At 49.3% G+C, this 17,165-nt stretch overlaps 1 protein-coding gene across 5 annotated transcripts; it reads left to right on the top strand.

Moving 5' to 3' along the window:
• Positions 1 to 795: 795 nt before the first annotated feature.
• CCDC63 (coiled-coil domain containing 63) lies at positions 796 to 16,919 on the top strand. Of its 5 annotated transcripts, none has more exons than XM_044989521.1 (12): positions 796 to 903; positions 3,001 to 3,096; positions 3,902 to 4,068; positions 4,771 to 4,960; positions 6,468 to 6,587; positions 7,150 to 7,331; positions 8,171 to 8,352; positions 9,656 to 9,876; positions 13,214 to 13,258; positions 14,482 to 14,674; positions 15,472 to 15,669; positions 16,762 to 16,919. In XM_044989521.1, the coding sequence occupies exons 2-12, from the start codon at positions 3,082 to 3,084 to the stop codon at positions 16,875 to 16,877; spliced, it is 1,629 nt and encodes a 542-aa protein (XP_044845456.1). In that variant the 5' UTR covers positions 796 to 903; positions 3,001 to 3,081; the 3' UTR covers positions 16,878 to 16,919. The 5 variants fall into 5 exon arrangements, with proteins under 5 accessions (XP_044845456.1, XP_044845452.1, XP_044845454.1 ...); XM_044989517.1 differs by having other exon boundaries at positions 13,184 to 13,258; XM_044989519.1 differs by having other exon boundaries at positions 860 to 903; positions 2,996 to 3,096; positions 13,184 to 13,258.
• The last annotated feature ends 246 nt before the right edge of the window (positions 16,920 to 17,165 follow it).

Below are 17,165 nucleotides of genomic sequence, written 5' to 3'. Positions count from 1 at the left end.
GAGCTGTCTTCTGAACTCAGAAATAAAATCCAGATTTCCAGCTATACCAGTTTGATCTAAATAGAATGTTGAGAATAAAAATATCTAATAACATCGTTCCACCCAAATCTAACGGAGAAAGGATGCAGGCAAATACATCAATCTCTTCAAGCACAGTGTGGAACTAGGGAGTCGTGATTCATAACCCTCTTATGAAACAGTAAGAGCATTGGCCTTAGACACAGGAGGACAAAACCCCACTCCTACTTCAAAGCCCTTCTCAATCACAAAACCTGCGGTCCCCTTAATATGCCCTTCAGCCTAGGCCAGTGGGTCTCCAACTTTTGTACGGGGGACCCCTTTCACACAGCAAGCCTCTGAGTGCGACCCCCCCCCTTATAACATTAAACACACTTTTTATATATTTGACACCGTTATAAAGCTGGAGGCAAAGCGGGGTTTGGAGGCTGACAGCTCACGACCCCATGTAAGACCCTCGTGACCCCCCGTTTGAGAACCCCAGGCCTAGGCCGCTGAAAGCAGAGAGGAGAGGAGGCCCGGGGCTGCGGGCTAGCAGCCCTGAGGGTCGCTGCAGGGGCTCAGGCGTGACCCGGGGGCTCCCGCAGCTCCTGTCTCCCCCCGAGGCGCTTTGCAGCGAGCTGTGCCCTGGCGAGCAGGGGTCAGAGCGCGCAGCGAGCGGCCGGGGGGCACGGGGGGGGGGGGGAGCGGGGCAGGAGCCCGCAGACACCGGAGCGTGTCCCCCGCCCCCCCCCCCCCGGGGCTGCGACTGTCCGGGGCAGCCAATGGCAGGCGGCCGCGTCACAAAGGGGCCCCGTTCGAGCGGGGAACCCCCGGCCCGGCGTGTTCTGTTACGGGCTGCGGAGCGCAGGAGAGCAGCGGCCGGGCCCGGCTCCCGCACCCCGCGTAGGCGGCCTGGGCCCGGCGGGGGCGGGGGGCTGCCAGCTGGGGCCGCCCCTGCAGGGCCGGGGAGATGCACGGGGCGGTGGGCCGGGGCCGGGGCCGGGGCCCTTTTCTTTCCCTCCCTCGGGGAATCGGCTGGCCCCGGCTCGGAAAGCAGGAGCTGATGTTCCCCTTGGCTCTAAAGTGTCATCGATTAAAAACAGCTTCCTGGGGCAGGAAACCATTGCCCCCCTTACAGAGGCTGGACAACCCGCCGCCTCCTCCCACTCGAGCCCGCTCTGAAGCCCCGTGGTTGTATGAAGATGGTATCCCATGAGAAAAGTGTTCGGATCTGATCCAGAGCCCACGAAAGTCAGTAGAAAGACTCCCATCGACTCCCGTGGGCTTTGGGTCTGGCCCTTCATTGGAGAGTTTATCGCTAAACCAAGCTTTAATGGGTAGTTTTTTAGGCCCTTTCTGCAAGGACTGGCCCCGAGTTTTAGATTTGTGACAAGTTTCCTCTACTAGTGGGACGGGAGGGTGTGGGTGTGGGTGGGCGTGTGTGCTCCTGCATGTATCCCAAAGACAAGTGCGTAAATACTGAAATAACTTTAATCCACAACTGCTCAGAGAGTTCTACCTTCCTTGAGGTTTTTACCAAGTTATTGGACAAATAGTTTCTCATTTCTTCAATTTTCTTTAGCAGGTGCACTCTTTTTTAAAATGTAAAACCCACCAATAAAGTTACGGGTTAAGTGTAAAGGCTTGTCTACATATGGAGTGATTCAGGAATAGCGATTGTGCTCTATATTTACACCTACCTTAATCTGAATTAACTCTCAAGTTTTAACGGTTCCTGGGTATCTGTAAAAGATCCGAGCATAGATAGAGCCTTCCAGTTACCACAATATACTTATAGTCCTTGCACAGAGCAAACAGTAGTGAACAGAAAGGGTGTGTTGCATACTGACCCGTTGCTGTGTAGGGATCTCTCATAAGCACTTCTGGTTTGTTTGCCAGGCTCAGATTTTCAAAAGAGCGCAGGGCCAGGTTTTCAAGTGCTCAGCACCCACAAATGGCGACAGATTTCTACAGCAGCTCAGGTCCCATTTAGGCACCCTGATCCAAGAGGGCACTCAGCATCCAATGTGTGGCGCTCTTTGAAAAATCTGGCCCTAATTGCAAGCCTGTGGGCTTCTATAGCAGCACAATTTAGCATCCCAGAAGAAGGGCAGTCAGAGCTGTCCCACTCAGCACAAGCCCTAGTAACCGGGTGGCATCCCTGACCTGAACTTGCCAGGGAAGTGTTCCTTATATGCCATCTCATACAGAGGGCCACTTGCAGCCCTGTTGTGTGGAGTGGGGGGCAGATTCATGGCCCTACCTCATCCCTGTCCCCTTCAGGTGACCCTGGAGGAGTAGGGAAGGAGCAGAGTGCAGGGTCGGCCCCTGATGCAGAGGCCGCAAGGGAAGGGAGAGAAGTCCCCTTGTACCTCGGCTCCTTTGCACCCCTGCAGAAAGGTCCCGGCTTAATCTGGCCTTCAGTCCTGGCACTTTGCACTTTGTGCAAACTCTCATTGCAGCCAGTGGGAGAGGAAGGATGGCAGGATTCATCCCATACTGATGACTAATGACTGTCTGGGTTGTATTTGAAGAGGGATTGGAAATCCTGGGGCTAACTTCTGCCCTCACGTCCACCAACTCGTCTCCTACTGGCTTGTAGGAGTTCTGTGCCCATAGCTGAAGGCAGAATCTGATTCCCCAATCTTCTTTTAACCCCTTCATCCCCATGCCTACTGTATGGTTCATGCAGCTGCTCTGCAGACATGAGCTCTTTCTATGATTTCTATGGAAACTCAGATACTGAATGGATTGGAATATGCTTGAACCATCTGTTCTTCCCCTAATTATAAACTGGATAGGAGGAACATGTTTCACAGTGACATCACTACAAATGTTCTTCTTTTATTCAGCATGCAACCATCTGTGATTATTTGCTCATGTGCCAAAGATAATAAAGGGGGTTTGGTGCTGGGGCGGGGAGACCGACTGAATCCCGAATCAGTGCAGGGAATCTGCTGACATAGCCGGTCAATTCTCTATTTTTTTCTTTAAGAACAGAGCTTCTCTGGAGGAGGGTTCGCTACGTTTACCGTATCGCAGTATCTGCCCAGAACTGAAGGCTGACGTCAACAGGAAACAATGAAGGATTCACAGGTAAAAAATCCCCAAAGCCAACATCAGAGACTAGAGGAAAGGTTATGAGCAAAACTGCACAAACTGTCTCCTACGACTGTCAAGAAGATCGTGGGTGAGACTCTGGCCTCATTGAAGTCAGTGGCAGAACTCCCAGGGGCCAGGATTTCAACTCATCTGAATAAATGCTGGCTTTAGAGGGGAAGGACTGTCTAGTGATCAGAGCAGTGGCCTGGGAGCCAGGCACTGCTGTGGCCTGATCCTTTGTCATCGAGTTGTTGTGGTGGCTTTGTGGAACCGGGGGAAGAAGGTGCTGCACGTCCCTGCCCCACATCTTTGTGCTCCCGTCCTGGGGGCTGCCAGCTTCCTGAGATGTGGACTTCCAGGTGTGAAGCAGTGTTAGTGCCTCCTGTGGTGTTCGGCAGCCCATGGGGGTATCACAGCCCTGACCACACCCTACTCCTGTACACAATAACTTCTAAAGTCAGGCATGCGGACAATGCTGCACCCGTTACAAGAGTGTAGCAATTGCTGCTCCTGCATGTGCTTCCCTAGAGACCCTGCAGACTTTTTGCCTACCTCTGTCAGCTGCAGGACACCCCCTAATGCTGTTGTGGCTTTTAAAGCCACAGCAGAGCCCTCTCTGTCCCTCAGTTTCCCCTCTGTAACACAGGGGTAGGACTACTTCCCGAGCTCTCAGCACGGCTAAGAGGCTGAACTAGTTAATGTTAAGGTGTTACTTTATATAGCCTAGGCACTAAGTGTTAACATTTAACTTTCTTAAGCAACTTATTAAGATTTTGACAAAACTGTACCATTTCCCCAGCGGTGGAAAGAGTCCCAGTCCAGGAGTGACCCTTCGGAATTCACCGAGAAGGAGAAGGAGAAGATGGCTGAGACCGAGCTCCAGAAGCTGCAGCAGCAGTTTCGGATCATGGTAGAAAGACGGAAGTCTTTTGGTGTCAAGGCTCAACAGGAAATGTACCATCAGGAGTAAGGGCAGCTTCATTTTGCTTGTCTGCGACTGAATAAGAAAAGACACCTTCAAATTTGGGCCGCACATGTCCTCTGTGGGCCTGATTCTGCTCTTACTTATGCCAGGAGCAGTTACATTAAAATCACTCTGAGCCAGATCCTCAGCTAGTGTCAAACAGTGTAGCTGCATTGACTGCAACAGAACTATGCCAATGTGCACCAGCTGGGAATATGACCCTCTGTGTTTTGCATGCTACGTGATACTGGAGGTCCGAAAAGCACACTTTTATGGGCTTTGGGCCCAACCCTCCAGGCCAGGTTCGTCCACTGGGAATATTGAATGCACAAGAAATACAGGATTGGGTTCTTTATGTGATACTATTCTCTTGATAACCTTTTGAATTTCCTGCTTTCACAGAATTAATCTATTTGCTTATAATAATTAGAGACCCTTTATTTAGGTCCAGATCCTTCCTTATGCAGAACTCCCTTTGAAATCAGTGGGAGTTTTAAATGCAAGAGGACAGCTGGATTAGGCTATAAAGTGTATACATTTTTGGAAAAACTCTTAATTTTTTTGCTTGAGGGGAATGTCTTTTAAAATAATTTGTCTAAACTAATTTTTCCCTCACTAGAAGCTGAAATTGCAAGGGTTAAATGGTTTGCACGGTGCTTTGAAGATGCTAAGTGCCAAATATTATTTTTATCATTTTTCTACAGAAAAGAAATATATTCACTGAAGCAGGAACATGAAGAGATTGCATTACTCTTGAGCCTTACAAAGTCACAGAGAAATATGATGTTAGATGACAGAAATTGTATGGAGCTTAAATTTCTCTTACAGACCAAAGAGGAATATGATTCTCTGATTAGAGCAACAAAAGCCCTGATAGCTGAACTTGACGATAAGGTAGAGAATCTGAACAGCTAAATGGATAAACATGATATACATTAGCAAAGCCACAAAACGAGCGACGCCCTCCTATCTGTCACAACTGGGATGGTAGCTCTTTCTTTGCTTTGCAGCTGTGCAGCTTCAGGTGCCATCACATTTCATAGCTTGTCAAAAGAGCAATTCACTGCTACCAAGGTTCCCGGTACTGCATCCATTACACACCTGAGTAAGTCTTACCTGAGTAGTGCCAATGAAGTAAGTGTGACTTCTTGCATAAGTAAGGACTACTCAGGTGAGTGTTTTGGGATCAGACCCTAAATTGGCTATACGTTTTCAGGTTTCTGCTCTAACTGATAATGTAACTCAAAGGATTATGACATAATAAGTTTGAACACCACAATGGCAATATCATGGCATGAAATAGCCAAAGGGACTAAAGCCCCGAATCAAATAATTAAAATCTTAGGGGGAAAAATCTGGCCTGTCTGCAGTTTGTTTGCGGGGGAATCTTGTGTTTGAAGCATTTGTATATAAAATGTGTCAGCTCAGGCCTTGGAATATAATGCCACCTCTCCAGCAAAAGACCACATGATTTGAAGACATTATGGACCACCTAATCTGTTCCTGTTACAGTCAGTGGAAGTTTGCCCAGTGACTTTGGGTTTGACTCTGGTCCCTGTGTTCCTATACACCAGTATGGTTTGAGGGGGTGGTCTGGATGGGGAAAAGGGAGTGTGGGATTTGTTGGGGAATATTCCCTACCCCACGCTTGCTCTCATTGTTTTTCTTGGAAAAGAGGCAAAAACAGTGTTTTTTGTTACATTAATTTATGTGCCCTGAGACTTGACATTTAAGTAAAACAACCAAATACGCACAATAAAAATATCCTCAGCTCTTATAGGCTCAGCAGAGTTGGGTCTGACCAGTATTTTTAGAGGAGACCAAGGAACACCCAAATGCTGCAGAAGTGATTTGGGAGACTCAGTAGGTGGCACCTTCCCTTGTGAGTCAATATGGAATCATCATTGACCATCGTGCTGGTAGGGGTCAGTTTCAGGGGATCTTCCAACTGTTTCACACTTCTGACCACTTTGTGTTGAGAGTTTCTTCCAACTCCCCATTTCTCCAAACATTTCATTATATGCACCTTCAGGAAGTGCTCCACCAACCGTAGGTGGCCCGTGGACTATGGCACAAAAGGTATCGTGATAAAATAGTCTTCATTTTCTGTTCTACTCTGTTGCATAGTATTGCTGTGCCTGTTGTGCCCTAAACAGCTGCTGTTTCACCCCAGAGGTAGCCGTATTTCAGTGATGACATAAAAATAAAGTGACTGTTGTTTGTAGTTTGTACTTCAATGTCTATGAAGAGGGATCAGTTGGGATAAAAGCTGCTCTATAAATTTAAGATTATTACTGACACGGGTTACTGTAGTTCCGGTCAACACATGGGTATTTACATGGGCTAAACACACTGACAAAAATCCAGAATGTAAAGATAGATTTTTTTATTTTTTTTTTAGGTAATGGAGATGGAAAAAAAGATCAAAACCCAAAAATTGGTTGTAGCAAAGGTGAAACAAGTGAATGATAGCAAATGGCTGCAAAAGCAGATTCAGATGCTGGAGAATCGCCTAAACCATGTAAGCAATTGCTTGACCGTGCTGTTGATACGTTTTGCACTGCAGCTCCTTGACTAGCTGGCTACCTGTATGTGGAGTGTTTGCAAGATGTTTTTCTATTATCAAGATAATTTAAAAATTCAAGCACTGCTGGTTCACCCAAGCAACGCAAAGGAATTTTCCTGACTTCATTGACCCACTCACTCTTGCGGTATATTTCACACCCAAGCCTCTTTCAGGCTTGTCCATCCAAGAGCAATGTTTGCAATTTCCCAGGAGCTCCAAGGGCTACACCTACTTTGCAGCAAAATGAAGCTGATTGAAGCCAAGCATCTTTGATACAGGGCAGGTGGACTTCAATAGCCACAGATCCCAGCTCCATCGTGATCCAAGTGGCCTCTCCTATAGGTTCAGTGGGCTCCGCTGCCGTATTAAAACAAGGGTAGCCAGAGGGCCCACTTAAGACTTTCGTGGGCTGTGTTTGTCCTAGCCCTGTTGTATGTTGTTTGACCCATAATAGCTGGGCTCCTCCTTCCTGTTCTGCCTCCCTTACAGACTTTTCATTTGCAACCTGTCTTCCCAGGTCACTGTCCATTTCGACACCATCCTGACCACAAATGCCACACTCAGAGAAGAGATTGAAAACCTGCGATGTCAGAAAGCTATTTTTGACAATTTATATTCAAAACTTCATAAAAAACTAGATCAGCAAAAGAAAACAATGGAGAATGCAATTGAGCAGTCCAGCCAAGCATACGAACAGCGGTAAATGGGAGAGGAAAAGGCACAGGCCGCGCTAGCTCTTGGCAGTACATTTGGTATTGCTCTCCAGGGCACAAATGCCCATTTTAGTCATTAATAAATATCCACCTAGGATCAGATTTTAAGAAGTGCCCACCGATTCTGGGTGCTCAACATTAAATACTCGGGACTTGATTTTCAGAAGGGTTGATCTCTGGCAGCTCCCATTGACTTCAACTGGAGCTGTGGGTGCTCAGCACCTGTGAAAATCAGGCCCTAGATGTCCAAAGCTGGGCACCAAAAGCAGAGTTAAAATCCACTGTGAAAATGTGGGCCTAGATGGGTTTTCTAGTGCCCAGGAAAGATGCCTGATTGATGGACCTAGAATCTGAGCTCCTCTGCTCATCCATAGGACAGGCAGAGTGGGGTGGTCTTCACCCAACTGCCCACTACCAGTGCACCTCAACCAGGACCGTGTAGGGATGGCCCCATCAAACACTTGGCCTCTTAGCTAAGACTGGGGGGGGGGTCTATCAGTGCCCATTGCAGTGGTGGTTTATGGGGTGGTGAACTTCTGTCCTATGGAAACTGAACCTCACCAAGTCATTTCCCATGCACCACCAAACAGCAGCTAAGCTGGCACAACACTTGGTGACTACTAACCTGGGCTATAGTCTAGCCAACGTCCTTAAGGGGAAATACTCTATACCCCATTCTCCTGAGTTGTGCTGTTGAGGAGCCACAGTCTGTCCATGCTGCTAGTTAATTGTTGAACCAGTGTCTGGAATGATACGTGTGGATTGTCACACAGGCAAGGCTAACTAGTTAACGGGGCGCGTTGTGTGATTTCTGGCTGGGTCTAGGGTCGAGGCACTGGCACGGATTTCCGCCATGAAGGAAAGGCGCTGCAAAGACATCGCACAGTATAATGTGGAATTCAGGGAACTGGAGCGTGTCTTTGACCACGAGACCAAGCTGAAAGCCTTTATGCTCATCAAATTAGTGGATCGCTCAGACTTTGAGGAACAGGCCAAAAGGGAAGAAGGTACCATATGAGATAACAACCCTCCCACCCCCCATCCTCCATATGGAAGAAGCTGGTGTGTGACTCAGTATAAAACCTCGTGGTCACAGTCAGCTGGGTCTTGTCTGCTGAGGAGAATGTTCATAACAAGAAGACAGAACACTCTCAGATTGGGGTCCATCGTGGTCTTGACCTTCCCAGAGAGGTTCTCACCCCTGTGTCTCTTACTCCGATAACCCCAGCACTGAATCTGGGTGTGAGGGGATGGGGATGCTGAGCTGGGGTTAACCCCCTGCTTGTGGGGGACCAGGGAAAGCCCCTACCCTCTCCCACAGAATGGGTGGCATTATCCATAAAAGTAATGATGATGTGAAAGGCCATTTGGGCATCTGTGGACAGAGGACTAAATCCTGCTAGTGCTGAAGTCATTGGCAAAAATCCCATTGGCTTTAGGGAAGCTAGGATATGGTCCACGCTACGGAGACACCATGGTCTGGATTCTCCACTCACTCCAGGATAACTTCATTGACTTCCACGGTGCTACTCCTGATTTAAACCAGGCAACCTTCAGTGAGCTGTGTAACTGGGCAGCCAGTGTCAGGGGTCCCTTCCAGGCCTACATTTCTGTGATTCTACGGGACCTTGCGGCAGTAGGAGGGAGAGAGGCGCTGGAGAGAGATGTTGGTGAGGGAGGGGAAACAGGCTCCAGTTTCAGTGTACACTAGGGGGCTAATCATTTATTGCTTCACCTCAGCTGAATTCAGTGAGGTGGCATCGATGGGACTGAGGGCAGAGGTCATTTCTCCTGCCATCCTCCACTTGTACTGTTACCTTGCAGGTGCGTATGGGCCATGTGCGCCACCCTGGGTTTTCTTATTCTATGTCTACACAGCAGCTGGGAGGTGTAATCCCAGGCCGGGTAGATGTACACGCGCTAGATCTGCTCAAGACATAGCAGTGTGGCCAGGGCGGCCTGGCTAGTTGCTTGGGCTCACCATGCTAGGTACGTAGCCAGAGTGTCGGGCAGGAGTTCACCCGAGGCGCCCAACCACACTGCTATCTTTAAGTGCTATTGCAACTCTCAGCTGCTGTGTCGATGTACCCTTAGTCTCTATAAATCAGCTCCCTGGGTCTCTCTGGCATGTCCCATTCTCCAGCCCTGCTGTCAGTTTTGTTGGCCTTCTTGAGGTGGGCATGAATTTAATCCCCAGTGTTTTCAGGTGAATTCTTTTGAGTTTGCCCAGCGATGGGCATGGATGAAATGACAAGAAACGGAGGTAGTTTGCTGCCCCAGCCGTTGCGCGTTGCTGTTGGTCTCTTCCAGCCCTCAAGGCGAGCAAGCGGGCCAGAAAGAGCAAAGGCGAAAGCTTTGAGAGCTACGAGGTGGCTTACATGCGCCTGCTGAAGCTGAGCGAGGACGGGGACATTGGCCAGCTGGTGGCAGATTTCATCGAGAAAGAGGAGAAGAACTTTGCGTATTTCAGCTACGTCACCGAGTTGAACAACGAAATGGAGAGGCTGCAGAAGAAGACACAGGACATTCAGGTTAGTCCCGGCTGCTTTTCTACACCCTTCATGCTGCTGTTTTGCTTTTAGACGGAGGTTTTCTTCTTTCCGCTCTTGCAGCTGATGCCGCCCACGCTAGGGCCTCAGCTGCCGATCCCACCGCAGGCGTGTGACTTTTAGAACATAAATGGGGTATCCAAAAAAAGAACTCTAGTCTAGGAGACAGAATCATCGTCTCATTGCTGCCATCTTGTACCCAGAGGAGGTACTGCAAGAGAGTGATGCTCAGCAGCTGTGCAGAGCCGAGGGTGTTTGCTGCACGAGATGCTGACCAAACCCGACCTGATGTTCTTTTTAGTGGGGGTCACTGGAAATGTGCACAGAAATGGCACAGCAAATGGTGCAAAAAATTCTACTGGGAGGGATCAAGCGTGGAAGCTCTTCCTAGGGCTTTGCCTGGGCGAGACTCCCATTGAGTGTTGCAAGAGAGGTGAGTGCTGGCGGACGTCAGGGTCTGGCCCCGGGTTTGAGGGTTTGGTGGTAGAAAGCAGTATTTTTACCTCTGTCAGTGGAAAGCTATTTCTGTCCTGCCTGGGAACCTGGCTCCCTTCCTGCCATAACATTTGCATTAAATCCAAACTCGAACTGAATAGGCACCACACTCTAGCTCCTAGTGCCCGGATCCCCAGATTTTATTTTGCCCACTGTCGAAGCTCTGGCTTGTTTGATGGGTAAATGGAGTGTTCCACGGCCTCCTTGCAGCCATGGCATGATGCTCTAATTCATATGCTTTACCTGCTGTCCATTACTGCTGCGGACTGCAGCCTCCGTGCAATCTGGTTAAATCAAAGCAGGATCAGCTGGAAGGGATTCCATGGGACACTCTCAGCCTACCAAGGACAGGGAGCTGGGGAGGGACCCATCAAATGGACAGGTTAGGTGCGGGGGTAGGGTGGAAGCATGAAGCCTTTCAGAAAAGGTTTTACTTTGCTACAAAGGATTGTTTTCAGGAGAAAATTGGGCCCCATACTGCACATAGCTGGCCGGGGGTCTCCCAGAGACTCAAGATAGGCCTTAACACTCAGCTGTTCAGGTTTTCCCCAGTGGCTACGGCATCTCCTGTTAGTAGAGATGCATGGCTGAGAATAGCTGGCCAAACGCTCCTCAGTTCAGCCACACTGACTTCTGTGCCGCCGAGAGGAACGTGGCCCAGCATACCCAGCAGTTACCTGCTGGACCCTTAAAATATGGGGACTTTATTACTCTCTGGCCTGTGTTTGAGCAGAATGGGCCTAGAATTATTATTCCACCAGGCTCTGCTGCTGAGATCTTTAGGGGAAGGGTGCTGGTGGGTCCATCTTCTGCACAGCCAAAGAGAGTGGGACTGTAGGGAGAGGCTGCTGATGGTCTGTGTTCGGACACAGCAGAATTCCTCCCCGTGGCAAAGCAGCTGATCTCTTCGGCTTCCTTTCTCTACAGAAGCTGGGCTTTAAAATGTATCTTCTGTGAGGATTTAGTACTTGGGAAAGCTTTTAGGATGGCAGCAAAGAAGAGGTGTGTTCCCCTGCTGAACAGGGTACAGCATAGGCAGTGCCAGCTGCTCTACCTGTGCCTTATCCCAGATCTGGAGGGACCACTCTTATGGGAGAGAAGGATGTTCTGTCCTCATGGCCCAATTGGTCCTTCACTGCTCTGTGGAAACTTCCACAGTGGGGTCAGTCTAGCAGAGAATTTGGTGATATGGACACTTGTTTTCCCCGGGGGTTTGGACTGATATCCCAAAACATGCATCAGCTGGTAACACCTTTCAGTTACTCTGACCTGGATGTGAACCAGTGACCTAGAGATAGAAGTCTCAGTGTTACCTGTCAGTGATAGTTAATTGTCCCCTGGGATGAAGGAATTAGTGCCAAGGCTTTACCTCCCAATACTGTCTCTTGTTTGTGTGGCACTAAAGAAGAAAACACTTTATCAGCCCTGATACTTATGCCTGGAAGCTGGGAGATAAGGGAAGCCTAGTGGTGGGAAAGGAATATCTTGGCTACTAACCAAAAATGTTTCCTTTCTTGACTTCTAACTAGGAAGCAGTTATATCCTAGTGACTGTGATCTGACTGACTGGCAACATGTCCTAAGCAGTGGCTAATTCATGCAACCAGTGCAAGAACCAATGTATTCATTGCGGGTGAAAATAGAACATTCGGGACTCACACTCTGCTTAGCTCCTTCAACTTTATGATGCATCACATGAGCCTTGGAGCTATTATACTCTGTGCTTTCCAGGTGTGGAACACCTCCGTCAGGCATTGGCTGGTTGTTCTAGTCACCCGGCAGACTGGCAGTTGAAAGCAATTAACACAAATCCAATATGCCGACTTTGTAATGCCTGTGTCACCTTGGAGTTGAACAGCACAATGAGGCTGTCTGTGATCTCTTGTGATTTTATTCTCCAGTTTAACATTTTCAGCTGGTTACTACATTTTGGAACAAAGCCAAGGGGTACTGGTCCTACTGGATCCTAGGACTACTGATCCTCCAGTTGACTACAACAGACACGAATATAGACAGGTTGAAGCATTCCAAGGGAGTGCACCGGCATTTCCACTAGGGGTATAGCACTGGGGTGGCAGCACTTTTTTATTATATATTATTTGCATAACTGTAGCGCCTAGGAGGTGTGTCAGGTGCTGTACAAATGTGCCATTGTGCTAGGGGCTGTACAAACACAGAACAAAAAGATGGTTGTGCCCCAAAGTGTTTCTAATCACTTGGCTCCTAAGGTGATAGATACCTTACAGAGAATGATTGATTACCGATCCCTTGAGCTTCCGGCCCTCCACCAAAGACAAGATTTTCAGCTGGGGTAACTCAGCAGTGCCCCACTGATTTACACCAGCTGACGAACTGGCCCACATTTTTCAAGCTGCAGTGATGTGAGCTCAGAATAATGGTTTTTGCTGCGATTAGTAGAACTTTTCTCCCATTTGCTCTTCCAACACCCAGGGAGGGAATACTGCTAGGACTTGCTGCTGCTTTCAGAAAATCCTGCTTGATTTTGGAAGGGAGTATTTTAACAGAAGGTGGAAGAAGACAAGGAGCCGTACTCTGGTCTGGCTTGTTCCCACGCAAGCCCATTGGCAGCCCGTGTAAATGAGAGCAGGAAGGGAAGCTTGCAGGAAGCAGACCCTATGTGTAATCAGCCCCGCTGAGAGTATAGCACGGACACTGCCATTGGTAGCGTACAGCTGAATCAATGACGCTACTACATACAAAGTCCCAGGATATGGTTTGCTCAGCAGTGTGGGGAAGCCCTGATCATTAGTCTTATGTGCTTATATTTTATGTAGAATGAAATTCTTCACTTAAAATCCCAACAGAAGTTTGCTGATGACAAAAGCAACACCAGCCTCAAGGAGATGGAGGTAAGGAGCTGTCCGGGGAGAGCCTCGGTAGCCCGTGACTTGCCCCCTGGCTGTACGGTATGTACTGTCTGGGCTAGATTCTGGGCCTTGGATGCTGTCTGCATGGCCTGGCCAGGCACTGGGATTTCTCTGCATGGGCATTGGCAGAAGGAGCTATTCCACTGCCAGTGCTGCAGCCTCTGAGGCCGAATGCTGCCCTCCTATGGAGGAGAATGGCCAGTTCCCTCCATTGGTCCTGCTCTGCCCCTTTGGCTCCAGGCCACCCCTGAAAACCTCTGCCCAGTGGGGCTCAGAGCTCTGTAGTGGGCAGGGCTGCAGACCCACTGTTCAGGGTCCTCCGATCCAGCCCCTGCCCCTTCCAGCGCCCTTAGTTCTAGGGCCTCCTTGACGACAATGGGTGTCCCTTCCCGTCCCTCCTGTCAGCTCTGATACCAGTGTGTGCCAAGGGGGCAGTGGTTGGCTGAGCCGAGCAGAGGACCCTGCTTTGGCTTTTGCCAGCCCTTTCTCTCAGCCCCTGTCTGAAATCCCACCGGCTCGGGATGCTGGAGCGGGCTCTGTGAGTGCAGGCCTCACCTTGTGACTGGGAACTGCACACCAACCCTGACCACCCTCCAAGTCAGATGGGCTCCGAGTGTAGCCCTGTCAGTCACCCCAGGCCCAGTCTATGCCATTCATGGAGCCCTTGGCTCATTCTTCCCCGCACATGGCCCTTCCTAGCCACCTGGGGCCTCCCAGCTTATTGAGATTACTTGGGGGAAGTGGGGTGTTGTTAGCCTGTCTCCTGAGTACTGAGTATCTCCTGCTCCATGATCTTTCAGGGGACACTTGGTGGTGATGTCCTGCCTGGAGAATGGGGGACTGGACTAGAAGGCCTCTCAAGTTCCCTTCCAGTCCTATGATTCTGTCATCCTCAAGGGGCTGCCAGGAGGGGGCTACTCCCCCCAGACACATGGCATCGTAGAATTACAGCAGGGATGAGATCAGTCCAAACCCTTTCCACACTGGGTTTGTGCTCAGTGTCTTTCACACTCACCTTCTGTGTGGAGATGTTCCTCAAAGCCTCCAACCCTAAACTGAAATTGGGCCTGAGCTGCAAACAGAGTTTGGGGTATTCGGATGGGGCACAGTTTGTGGGGGGGGGTCGCTTTGGGCCCATCTCTTGTACATGGTACAAGCCCTGTAGCCTAGATAACTCTTGGGATGGCTTTGCTTTGTGCTGATAGGAGAAGCTGAAGAAAACCACCGAAGAGGCCAATCTATACGAGTACACCTGTAAAGAGAGCAGCAAGGTCCTGGACCAGCTCAAATCCGCTGTGGACTTTCTGTTTAAACAAATACACTGCGAGGACACCAAGATAATGGAGCAGCTTGGTGAGAGTGGGGAGATCACGGATCTGAACCTGATGCAGTATTTTGGTGAGTTGTTAGTTATTTTTCCTTTGCCCGAATTTTCCTAAAGCTCAAAAAAAACCCACCCCAAACTATTTCAGAGAAACTCACTGAGAGAAGTGAGTGACTCACACATTTATGGTGGGAGTGAACGTGGGTCTAGTAGCTAGAACAAGGGGCTCTTGGACTTGTGAGTTCTCTTCTTGGCTCTAGAGGGGAATGTGGGGTCTCGGGGCTGGAGCAGGGTTTGGGGATCAGGACTGCTGAGTTTTATTCTTGACTCTAGGGGGGGAATGTGAGGTCTGGTCTATTTTGTACAGCACTCCAGTGGTTGGAGTGGGTCTGGGGAGCCTGGATTCTGTTCTTTGCTCTGGGAAGAAGTGTTGCCAACTAGTTAGAGCAGAGGCCTGGGGACCAGGACTCCTGAGTTCTATTCTTGTCTCTAGGGGGGAACCATAGGGTCTAGTCTGTTTTGTATGAGGCCCCACAAACCCAAGGCCTCACCTAGCCAGTGATAACCTATGTCCCACAAGAGCTTGAAATAGAACCCAGGTTCCTGCCTCCCAGTGGGGCTTTTGCCAGAAGTTTGTCTCGGAATGGATGGTATCGTATGCCTGGATCTGGGGTAGGGTTGCTAAGCATCCAGTTTTCGACTGGAATGCCCGGTCGAAAAGGGACCCGGCGGCTCTGGTTGGCACCATCAACTGGGCTGTCGGTGGTACAGAGGGGGCCTGTGGCTAAGGCAGGCTGTGTCCGGTTTTGTGTGATTAGAAAATTGGCCACCTGAATCTGAGGGGTCACTGGTTTCAACTTGTCCCCCACAGGCATCATAGAAAAGAAAACCAATGATCTCCTGCTCATTGAATCCTTCCTGCGCTATAAGGAGGTCGAGGGAGAGCAGGATTCGCTCCCTTTATTGAATCCATTTTTGGGTGGCACAGGACTCCTTAAGAGTACAGATGCAGCGAAATTACCCCCATCTTCCCCTACCATAGAGCACATGGCAGAGAACATAGAGGACTGTAAGTACTCACATCTCGCCCAGCCTCACTTGCATCCAACGCCACCTATCACACACAGGAATGGAACCACAGAGGCCTGGCTGGGGCAGAGCAAGGAGACTGCAAAGGGAACAAAACGGAGAATGTGAATCAAATGGCAGGATCATAGCAGTCAGAGGTGGAAAAGGCTCCTGGGATTATAACTGTCTCCCCGCACCCACTTGCCAATACGTTCCCATCTTGGCTTGTGTTCCATCCAGCCTGGCTTGAAATGGCTCTAGTGATGGGTCTTTCACGACTTCCCTTGGGAGCCTGTTCTAAAAGATCTAACTTGGCCTGGTTCTCAACTACGCCAAGGCCCTTTTACATTGCCCTGGCGTAAAGAAGCCTTAACGCAGGTGGAAAGGATGCTACGATAATATCCCCTGTGGAGGGGGCTGCCCCGGTGGGCATAAGGGCTCTATGCCAGCCCTGCTCCCAGCTCCTGTGATGGGATGGCTGGAGTGCACTGCATTCTGGCTGTTCTCTGCTTCCCAGGGCTCATAGTGGCCAGGAGAAGTGAAGCAAAAGAGCAGCCCTGGGGCTGCTCTAAATTAAACCAGGGACAAAACGGGATCCTTTATAGCCCCAAAATATAGGGAAGCAAAGGTGGCTAAAAGTCACCTCCACCCCTGCCTCTAGCACGGGAATGGAGTCACAGAATCAGGCCCCATAGTTTCTAAGATGGGGCCAAATGCAGGGAGTTCCCTAGGGCCTGCAGTTGCTGCTGGTGTCAATGGGAGATGTATGTGCTCAGTGCCTACCCAGGATTTGGTTCACTGCTTTATTAGAGTGGGCACATTTCTGACAGTCTGGGGACTTAGAAACGTTATACTCGGATGGCTGTGGGAATGAAATGCAATAGCAGAGCTGGGGCCATATTTAACACTAATGTGAGTGGGTGAAACTCCGTGGGCCCCTGGATTTGCATATTATTAATGAGATGGTATTAGCAGCCTTCTGATACAGTTATCCAAAAGTGCGGGTTTGCAGCAAGCGCAGTGACGTTAGGACTTTAACGGAAGCTCTGGAGAGATTTTTCCCCTCTAATAATCCTAATTTCTTTTGAAACAGTTGATTGGCCTTTGGACCATGGCAGTTTGCGCAGCCTGATTATTGAGAACTTCGAGAAGGAAAAGTCTAGTGGGATCTCACTGGACAAAGAGAAGAAGAGAGGGATAATTTTATAGACGGGGAAAAGCAAATACACTGGGTATAAATAATAGGTTCTTAATTCACTAGAAATCAAAATCTGATTCTGTGCTTAATTTAAACAAAGCTAACTTTAAGTCTCTGGACTGCTAGTACTGTCTTGTATTTACAACAGCCTTTGCCATCCGGCAGGATCCCAAAGCCTTTTACAAACTTGAAACAAAGCTCTACAGATTATAGGCAGGCATCACACACAGTGAAATGCAACCATTTCTGGGGTGGAAAGGAGGGCAGCAGCCGCCTAACAATAGTTCACAACAGTTTGA

This window comes from Mauremys mutica, chromosome 16, assembly GCF_020497125.1.
Source record: "Mauremys mutica isolate MM-2020 ecotype Southern chromosome 16, ASM2049712v1, whole genome shotgun sequence".
Taxonomy (NCBI): Eukaryota; Metazoa; Chordata; order Testudines; family Geoemydidae; genus Mauremys; species Mauremys mutica.
Note: the sequence above shows the minus strand (reverse complement) of the source record. Positions and strands in the feature narration are given on the sequence as shown.